General features: G+C 48.2%; 1 protein-coding gene across 1 annotated transcript in view; it reads left to right on the top strand.

Annotated features, from left to right (window-relative positions):
- The window catches only part of LOC132152561 (GRIP and coiled-coil domain-containing protein 2), a 23,480-nt gene that overhangs the window by 7,165 nt on the left and 6,315 nt on the right, over window positions 1–10,000 (top strand). The window contains exons 5-18 of the mRNA XM_059561314.1: window positions 416–520; window positions 898–3,543; window positions 3,865–3,928; window positions 4,006–4,106; window positions 4,185–4,283; window positions 4,355–4,474; window positions 4,560–4,724; window positions 4,826–4,930; window positions 5,164–5,326; window positions 5,421–5,521; window positions 5,633–5,710; window positions 5,780–5,917; window positions 6,254–6,375; window positions 8,742–8,918. Of these exons, the coding sequence (XP_059417297.1) occupies window positions 416–520; window positions 898–3,543; window positions 3,865–3,928; window positions 4,006–4,106; window positions 4,185–4,283; window positions 4,355–4,474; window positions 4,560–4,724; window positions 4,826–4,930; window positions 5,164–5,326; window positions 5,421–5,521; window positions 5,633–5,710; window positions 5,780–5,917; window positions 6,254–6,375; window positions 8,742–8,918 (4,184 nt within the window). The remainder of the gene's footprint in view (window positions 1–415; window positions 521–897; window positions 3,544–3,864; window positions 3,929–4,005; window positions 4,107–4,184; window positions 4,284–4,354; window positions 4,475–4,559; window positions 4,725–4,825; window positions 4,931–5,163; window positions 5,327–5,420; window positions 5,522–5,632; window positions 5,711–5,779; window positions 5,918–6,253; window positions 6,376–8,741; window positions 8,919–10,000) is intronic.

Here is a 10,000-nt window from a genome sequence, read left to right as displayed (position 1 = left end):
ACAGCTCTTATAAAACTCCGCTAGATTTCTAATTAAAAATATGATGCTCAAAGAGAGCTCTGCTTTCTTTGTCCACTGTGGGGCATAAAATCTGTGACTGAAGAAGGATCATGGCTCATAGACAAGAAAACGTTCCCACACTAGCTTTTATAGGACAATTATTGACATTATCTTATATGATTGTCCAATACTGTATGAGTGCCATGGCCTTACAATCAAACAGACAGATCAGTAATATGCTGATGTAAGGGTTAGCTGGAGTAATGTAGCTAGCTGATGAAGATTAAACTGTGTCTACAAGCACATCCTCGTCATGCTGAGAAACATCCGTGTGAAGAACTATAAACACTGCCTGTTTGCATATGAAAATGATTTGTCCAGGCTGTGTTTGAGTTTGAGTTGATGGTCTGAACAGGAACTGCGTGAGCGGATGGATGCTGTGCTGCAGGAGAAAGCAGAGAGTCATCAGAGTCTTGTGTTACTGCGCAGACAACACGAGGAGCTCCAGAAACAAGCGCAGGTATTTACTGCACCTGTCTGATGTGTGTTCGGTTAGCAGGAAATAGAACACACAGCAAACTAAAATAAGACTGAGAATAAGAAAAGTGAGGAAATTAATAAATACTGCACAAAATAAGGTATAATAAATGATCCAGTGGAGAAATTGTGATAATTTTCATGTTTAGTTTAGTTTAATTAGTAATCATTTATTACCTTTAAGTATTTGTTATATGTATTTCTATATTTCCCACTTATTCCTCCTCCTCCTCATCGAAGATAAGTCTAATTAAAGCTTGTGTTGGAGGTGATGAGACTCCCTTATGAATCTGTAACAGTTCATGTGATATTGTATATACTGTGATGACGTGACTGACTTTAGGTCACATGTATTTGCAGGAGACGATGTCAAGATTAGCAGCTCTTCAGGAGGAACTAGACTTCAAAAATAAAGAGTGTACAGAAATGCAGAAACACACAGCTGAGCTCACTGCTGACTTCAAGACAACCTGTGCTCAGTACGAGTCCAGAATATCTCAAGCTGAGGACGAGCTGGCCAAAGCTAAGCACCAGTGGATGGCAGCGACGGAGGATCTGAAAGCGTCCCAGCAGACGACCCTCACCGAGTCCCAGCAGGAGATGGAGAACCTGCAGGGAGAGATCCAGAGGCTGAACAGACAATACGAGGAAGACGTGCGCTTCCTGGAGGAGCAGCTGGAGCTGAACGCAGCAGACTTCGAGAGGGAGCGCGAGCGGCTGCTTCTGCTCCAGGACGAGCTCTCGGAGCAGCTAGCACTGAAGGAGGGCTTCCTGCAGGACGTGCAGGAGGAAGAGGAGGTCACTACCAGAGCAGGGCCTCCCAAACCCTCCCCGAGTGACGAGACTCCAGACGACTCCAGCCACGAGGACAGCGGCATGAAACTGGCACTGGACGATCTGCATGCTCGAAACATGATGCTGCAGGAAGAGCTGGTGTTTTTGCGAAATGTGAAGCGGGAGCTGGAGACAGAGCTGAAGCAGGTGCGAGAGGAGTTCACCATGGAGAAGGAAGAACTGGAGTTCAGAATCGACGAGCTGCAGATGAACAGAGGTGAAGAGAGGAGCAGCGTCTCTGAAGAGTCCCACAGCGCCGGCCTGAAGCAGAGCTGCTCGAGCGCTGGAGGAGATCAAGAGCGAGATCAGGAGCGAGATCAGGAGGGAGATGGAGAGCGAGATCAGGGGCAGGAGCGAGATCGGGAGCGGGATCGGGAGCGGGATCGGGAGGGAGATCAGGAGGGAGAAGGAGAGCGAGATCAGGGGCAGGAGCGAGATCGGGAGCAAGAGGGAGATCAGAAGCAGGAGCGAGATCAGGAGGGAGAGCGAGAGGGAGAACGAGAGGGAGAACGAGATCAGGAGGGAGAGCAAGATCAGGGGCAGGAGCGAGATCGGGAGCGGGATCGGGAGCGAAAGCAGGAGGGAGAGCGAGAGGGAGAACGAGAGGGAGAACGAGATCAGGAGGGAGAGCGAGATCAGGGGCAGGAGCGAGATCGGGAGCGGGATCGGGAGCGAAAGCAGGAGGGAGAGCGAGAGGGAGAACAAGATCAGGAGGGAGAGCGAGATCAGCGGCAGGAGCGGGATCGGGAGCGAGAGCAGGAGGGAGAGCGGGAAGGAGAGCGAGATCAGGGGCAGGAGCGAGATCGGGAGCGAGAGCAGGAGGGAGAGCGGGAAGGAGAGCGAGATCAGGGGCAGGAGCGAGAACGGGATCGGGAGCGAGAGCAGGAGGGAGAGCGGGAAGGAGAGCGAGATCAGGGGCAGGAGCGAGATCGGGAGCGAGAGCAGGAGGGAGAGCGGGAAGGAGAGCGAGATCAGGGGCAGGAGCGAGATCGGGATCGGGAGCGAGAGCAGGAGGGAGAGCGGGAAGGAGAGCGAGATCAGGGGCAGGAGCGAGATCGGGAGCGAGAGCAGGAGGGAGAGCGAGATCAGGGGCAGGAGCGAGATCGGGAGCGAGAGCAGGAGGGAGAGCGGGAAGGAGAGCGAGATCAGGGGCAGGAGCGAGAGCGGGAGCAAGAGCAGAAGGGAGAGCGAGAGGGAGAGCGAGATCAGGGGCAGGAGCAAGAGGGAGAGCGGGAACGAGCCGAACGCCTCATGCAGCAGTACAGAGCCCTGAAGGAGCACACGGCGGCCTCGCTCCACGGTCTGCAGGAGGAGCTCCAGAGCGTCTTCCAGGAGAGAGACCGACTGCTGAGAGACCCAGCCCAGGAAGGACCGCTGATGACTTCTGAGGACCTAAGGAACAAGACTGAACAAATCCTAGTGAATCTTAAACATGAGGAGACTCTTGTCCTGGAGTTCAAGGAGATGCTGAAGTTACCAAGGTCTGACTCGGAGCATGAGCTCAAGATCAGTGACCTGGAGAATCAGCTGTCCTGTGTGACCGAGGAGAGAGATGGGCGCATAAAGAGCCTCGAGGAGGACCTCAGTGCTCTTCAGTCCAGACAGGACGAGTGTCAGGACACCATCAGACGTCTCCAGTCTCAGATCAGCGGTCTGTCAGAAGAGAGGGACGCCCTTCAGCGAGATGTGGAGGCTAATCAGGAGCACCTCTCCAGCCTTCAGTGCCACATCTCTGAGATCCTGCAGCAGAGCTTCTCTGAGCCGGAGGTGGATGGCTCGTCTGACGTCTCTGCGCTCGTAGACCGTCTCTGGACGCGAGCTCAGGAGGAGAGAGGCGTGTTGACCCAGCAGCTGGAGGAGCGAGTGGAGCTGCAGGCGCGGGTCAGGGACCTCCTGCAGGAGAAGGAGCTGCTCAAGGCCAGTCTGGCTGATGTGGTGCTAGACTTCGAGGGACTGCAGACCGACCTGAGCCAAGTGCAAGCCATGAACCAGAAGCTGAGAACAGAAAACCACAGTCTGCTGGCTCAAGTGGCTGACAGCAGGGGTGTAGAGGAAAAAGAGTCTGCGGATGAAACTGATGCTCGGCTCCAGGAGGCTAGCGAGCTCCAGCAGACTCTTGCTGACAGAGACGCTCTCATATCTCAGCTCAGAGAGGAAGTCACTCTCTTACAGGTATCCTGTGTTTGTGAGGCACGCTAGAATGTTTCCTTGTGTAGAAGTCAACCAGAGATCTCAGAGGAGACTATAAGAATAGCAGGCACAGCTTTTATAGATGTGCTTGAGAATCCAGTGTGCAGTTCAGTTTTGTGTTTCCATGAATTATAATAGCAGAGAGAGACGGACAGTGGCCTGGTGTATTAGACACCTCAGTTAATGCCTGGTGTTTATCTAGAAGATGGACCAGCCTAGCATCCGTCCACATTTTCAAATGATCATGCATTAATAGTCTAAACATGCTCCACAGAGATCTCTTATGTTTCTTTTCATTTTCAGACGTGCAAGGAGTCATCAGAGTCTGATGAAAATGAACAAATGAAAGCGTTTTCTCATGAAATTGGTAAGTTTCTTCACGTTAGACTTTGAGATAACCTCTTGATGAACTGTTTCTTTGATATTCTTGATGACGTCATGTAGAAATGCTGAAGAAAGAAGGCAAAGAGAAGGATGAACGCATGAACAAGATCAAAGCTGTTGCGGTGAAGGCTAAAAAGGAGCTGGACATCAGCAAGAAAGAGGTTTGAGGCGTCTCTTCCTGGTGGAGACGGGTGTCAGATAGAAGGTGATGTTGATCTGGCCTGTGTTTGGTGCTCTAGGTCATCTCTCTGAGAGAGGAAGTGGAGCAGCTGAAGACTGAGCGAGACCGATTGTCACGCTCTGTGAAGGACATCATCCACGGCGCAGAGGACTACAAGGTTTGGAGCTCACTCCTCGCGTGTCGTTGAATCCTCTGTAGATGAGAGATTGACTAGTGCTGTTTCTCCAGAACCTGATGGTGGACTATGACAAGCAGGCTGAGCTGCTGGATCAGGAGAGAGAGAAGCTGGGGCAGGCCAGTAAACACAACGAAGAGTTAACCAAACGCCTTCAGCAAGCCGTTCAGCAGGTACTTCAGCAACACCATCACCTGAAGGATCTGTGATTTATTTAGAGTTTGTAGAGTCAGTGATTGTTGTGTGACTGTGTCTCAGCACGAGCTGCTGTCCTCCGAGCGAGAGGACCTCACGGCCCGCATCGAGACGCTGCAGACTAACGTCACGCAGCTGGAGACACAGATACTGGAGACACAGAAGCTGAAGTGTGGGCTGGAGCGAGAGCTGGAGGCAGAGAGGCTCTTAAGAGAGCAGAAGGCCAAGGTACAGACCTCTTCCTGATGCATGCCTCTCTGTCACTGGAAGGCTTTCTGTGGTTTCTCATTGAGGTTTTGAGTCTTCTGGATGGATGTGTGTTCTTGCAGGAGCATCAGTCTGCGGTCAGGGAGCTGGAGGAGCTCCAGGCTCAGCTCAGCAGACAGAGACATCAGCTCCAGCAGACGGCTCAGGAGCTCGAGCAGCTGCGCAAGGCACGACCCACATCCTCACCCTCACAATCATACACAGAGAGAGACTGTAGGCTGTACTCTACAATTGATCATACAGTCAAGGCATTAAATGTTGCATGTACTGCAAAAATAAACCAGACTGAACACCCTGAAGACTTGTGTTCCCTGTATGATTCAGTTTGTGTGTTACACTAGTGAAGTCCTGTCATTCATAAACGCTGCTCTGACTGACGAGTGCTGTCCTCCTCCCTCAGGACGCTCAGCAGAGCTCACTGATGGACATGGAGATGGCCGACTATGAGAAACTGGTCAAAGAGCTCAATCACAAGCTCTGTGAGAAAGACAAGCAGATGGAGGAGCACGAGATGCACATACAGGCTCAGAAAGAACAAGAGCAGCGGCTGAAGGAGGAGATGGGTACTGATGCAGACCACACGGTTGATGAAGTGATCTGTGTGAAAGAGTCTGCCCTCTAACGCTGATGAATCTCATTATGTGCTGATTCTCTCAGAGTCTCTGAAGCTGCTGCTGGATCAGACTGAAGACAAAGCCTCCAGGATGAAACAGCTGCTGGTCAAGACCAAAAAAGATCTGGCAGACGCAAAACAAAAAGTGAGTCTCATGAAATCAGTCTCTGAATACATGTCCTTCAAAATGAACCTTTAATTAGTGTAGCTTGAGATGATGTGGTACACACAGTGAAGCAGTGCGTGTCCTCCACAGGAAGCAGCACAGATGATCTCCCAGTCTGCTCTGAGAGGAGATCTGGAGGCCCATCAGCAGCAGCTGGAGGAGCTGAAGGTAGGAGGAGGTGTGATGATGCTCCGGGTCTGTGTGTGCTCTGCTGTGGCTCATGTGTGTGTGTGTCAGATCCAGTGCAGCGAGCTGACGGCCGAGCGTCACCGGCTGCAGGAGCAGCTGAAGCTGATGAACGAGCAGCAGCAGCGGACGTCCAGCTCCTATCAGCTCAGTCTGACCGCGCTGCAGGACCAGTGCACGGCTGCTCAGGTGAACCCTCTCTCATTCCTGCAGACAGACCCAAGCTCTGACACTGGGATGTTCTCCGCAGGACACTAGATTCTCATTTTCTGCAGTCTTGTTAACAAGCATAATTATAGCGGCTCCTGATGAATCGTGAGCAACAGTAGCGAGAGGAAATGCTTCTGAGTTTCCTGCTCAGGGGAAACGCACACATGATTGTATTCATTAGAGCGCTGTTTGCTTGAGCAAGGAGTGCCCACGTCAGCTTCTGTAGCTCATGTCAGGAGCTGATCTGTTTACATGTTTGTCTACACTTGCTTTTGTCTCGCATATATATTTTCTCTGGTGTTGTTTTGATTGCAGGCTGATCTTGCGGCGACGGTGTCTGAGTTCGAGAGTTATAAGGTGCGAGTGCACAATGTGCTGAAGCAGCAGAAACACAAGAGCTCAGCCCAGAGCGACGGCGATGCTTTCAAACAGGAGAGGTGACATCATGTTATTGCTGCATTTAGTGCACCGCTTCTCCAGCGGTTTAGAGAGTGATTTCTCTTCTAGCTGCCGTTTCAGTGATCTGTGAATCTCTTCCTCTTCACAGATTCATTCACTCTCCCCCCAGTTATGACATTGTGCTTTGTCTCTTTTACATGTAAACAAATGAACTATTGTTTGGATAGAGCTGGAAAATAGTGTGCATTCTGTAGTTCAACAGCACAATGAATTAAGCCATTATTATTTTATGGATCATTTATTTTTCACTAAAACTGTGATCTACTGATTTGCTGTACAGAATCAGAATATTGTTCACAGTTTGCAGCCTACCATTTAATTCTGCTTGGAGAGAAATTTAGTAGATTTAGCTGACAGAAATGAATCAAACGGTAAAAGTAGTAATTAATTGATTAAAGCTGAGTGCCATATTGTTTGCTGAGGTGCATGCAGATGTCCAGTTTAGCAACAGTTCATGCTGAGTGAAGTCTCTGACCGGTCCTGGGCTCCTCCACTATCTGTGTGGTCAAGCTCAAGGCTATTCAGTGCATCATCATTCAGATCACCGGTCCAGACCAGAGCTGGGTCTGTCCATCTCTGGTATCCTCGGCACAGTAAAACAATACAGACATAATCGCTGATACCGTTCACATAATCATTTAGGTTTGTCGTAATTGAGAAGTGCTGGATTCTGGTCGACCTTATTAATGCAGGATTCCCATGTGTTTAGGTGATGAATGTAGGTGTATGCTTGACTAGAAAGATGAATCTGAATCCATTAGGAAAAGGATCTGTTTCCTGCAGAGGATTTTCATAGTCTTGGTATAATTAAATTGCCAAAATGTCTAAACATGATGACCTATAACCCCCTTCCTCTAATCTTGTTCTGGAGGTCCAATGAACTGCAGAGTTTAGCTCCAACCCGAACTCATCTACCTGTGATTTTCTAATGATCCTGAAGACACTGATTGGCATTGATTAGCATGCTCAGGTGTGTTTGATTAGGGTTAGAGCTAAACCCTGCTGGAAAGTGGATCTCGGGGTCCAGATTTGAGGATCAATGGTCTATAGTGTGATATGAACTAAACCACTTATAAGTGATTACATTGAGTTAGGGTTAGTTCTACAAACACTTCACAAACACTGGAAATGTGACTTTCAAATGACAGGTATCCTCTTATATTCAGAAGTTTTTATTTCATTAATGAATGCCTGTTTTATCAGAAATTACTAGCCATCAGAAGTTTCATCAGGTCCCAAGGAATTATTAATCTGAATATCACTGACATAATGAACTAATTAACTACTGCCATGTTTCCAGAAAATGTCTACTTAGTTTTGCACATAAAAGGAGAAAAGTAGAGGACCTAACACTGAGCCCTGTGGCACCCCGTACATAACTGGATATGACAAATCTTAGTTTAAAGGAAGTGAGAATGTGTGGATAAATTAATAATAAGTGCAGTCTTTGTACTATGATAGGACCTCAGTCCTGTTTATCACAGATATTCTTTTCTCAAATAGAGAAGGTGTGTGTGGGGGTGAGCGACTGACTGTATGAACTACAATGAAGGCAGTGTTTCAGTTTTTGATGGTGTTTAAACTGACTGCAACCAATCATGCCTTCATTGATCTTTGTTTGTAGTGAACAATCATAACTGGAAGCCAAAGCATCCCTGCTTGTTTTGTGGATCTGAAGAATACACAAGCTCTAGTGCGCACTCTAGTGTTGATGACCGTATAGGGAGACTTTTCATTGTCTGCTCGCCTGAATACAAATCAGTGCATTCGTGCTGAAATTGATTAATCAACAGTAGATAAGATCAATGATAAAAGTGTTACTAATGGTGATTAATCGATTAACATTTAATCAGTAACATCCGTTGTACAGAAGAAAGCAGCATCAGTTTCAGAGAGCCACTGGTCCATAAGGACATCTTAATGCAGTTATGTTCCAGACTACCGCAGACACTGAATGAACATAAATATAAAGGCATGACGCAAAGGCAGATTTCTACAGCAGCGCTCTTCACTCATTTACAAAACACTGATTCTGTGTGCCTTCATTTACAGATTACTGAACCATATGTGCAGAGCTGCCATAATTCAACAGTAGCCCGTAACAGCTCTCCCACTCTAAATATCAATTTGAAGTCTAATAAATGTATGTTGTTTCAGGCAGTTTCTTGTTAGTAAACGTTAAATTCAAATCCATGTGTTGCTAAATATTAAATATTGTTCCTGTTTCCTGTGAATGTTTGTTGTAATGTGATTCCACCCATCCGATCTGACCCTTGAGCAGAGCTGGTATCAAACAGGCCTCTGGTGATGAGAGTGAGATGTGTGTGTGTGTGTGTTGTGTCAGAGAGCAGATGGAGGCGGTGGTGGAGCAGCTGCGCAGCCGTCTGCAGGAGACGCAGCAGAGCCTCCAGTCCAGCAGCTCAGAGCTGCAGCAGCTGCAGGTGGAGCACGACACACTGCTGGAGCGACACAACCGCATCCTGCAGGAGACCGTCAGCAGAGAGGCCGAGCTGAGGGAGAGGTACACACAGCTCACACACACGCTCTTAAACCATTTCTTTAAATGTGGGTTTGTGAGCCAAGGTTTTCTGTCAAACCTCTGTAATGCCGTTGAACCACTGACACATCAAATCAAAAACGAGAGAGTTTTCTGCTCTAGTGCCGGTGGCAGAAGTCATAATGTCCATCGTGCTTTACACTGCCTCACGTTTCCTGTCTGTTGATGTGTTCTTCACTCATCTCTGGCTCACAGTTTTGGTAGACGTGTGGGGACACCGCTGCAGTGGCTCAGTGACACACTACAGATGAACACTTTCGAAGCCCCCTGCAAGATAGTGATGCGCGGGTCAGGTTTTTTTCCAACCCGCGGGTCACGCTTTTATGAAATTATTTGGCCCGCCCCACAAATAAAGTAAAATTTTTTGACCCGCCCCGACCCGACCTGCCCCGCCCCGTGCATCGGGGACATCACGGAATTTACGTTGCTACTTAGACCTTCGTATCGTAACCTTATCAATATAGGCTATAGGTAATTGCACTATGATGGTTCGTTCGTGAACGAATCGTTCTCGTTTACGTAATCCACTGACCATAGACAGTAAAAGACTCATTTCTCGTTCAATGAAGTTCCTCCCACAGCAGCGCGGCGCTATTATCAGCGCATGCGCAGCTCGTGAACAGCTCTGTGAACCGTTTCATCCTGTCAAAAAGTTACTCAAGATGTGACGGAGCATGTGACTTGTTGAAGGTAGTGAACGAATACGATCTTCTCGTAGGTGAAAGAGTTGAATGAACTGATACATCTCGTTCGTGAATGAAATGAATGAGAGTATACAGGGTCAGTGAGCCAAGCATGTAATTCTCGATCAGCAATCAGCAGATACAAAGCGCAGTTATTGATGCACATACGCTTGTTTTCATATTTGCAATACAGAACATAACTCCATGTTTAATCCCCGATAAAACCTCGTGCTTTGTTAATCTGAACAATTTATTTAATGCGATCATGCACACACTAAAGCCAAATCAGTTTTTGTCACAAGTAAATACGTTCGTTGACTTAAGACATAACACTTAAGACTCTTTGTCGCCAACTGCAGGCGT

This window comes from Carassius carassius, chromosome 11 (assembly GCF_963082965.1).
Source record: "Carassius carassius chromosome 11, fCarCar2.1, whole genome shotgun sequence".
Taxonomy (NCBI): domain Eukaryota; kingdom Metazoa; phylum Chordata; class Actinopteri; order Cypriniformes; family Cyprinidae; genus Carassius; species Carassius carassius.
Note: the sequence above shows the minus strand (reverse complement) of the source record. Positions and strands in the feature narration are given on the sequence as shown.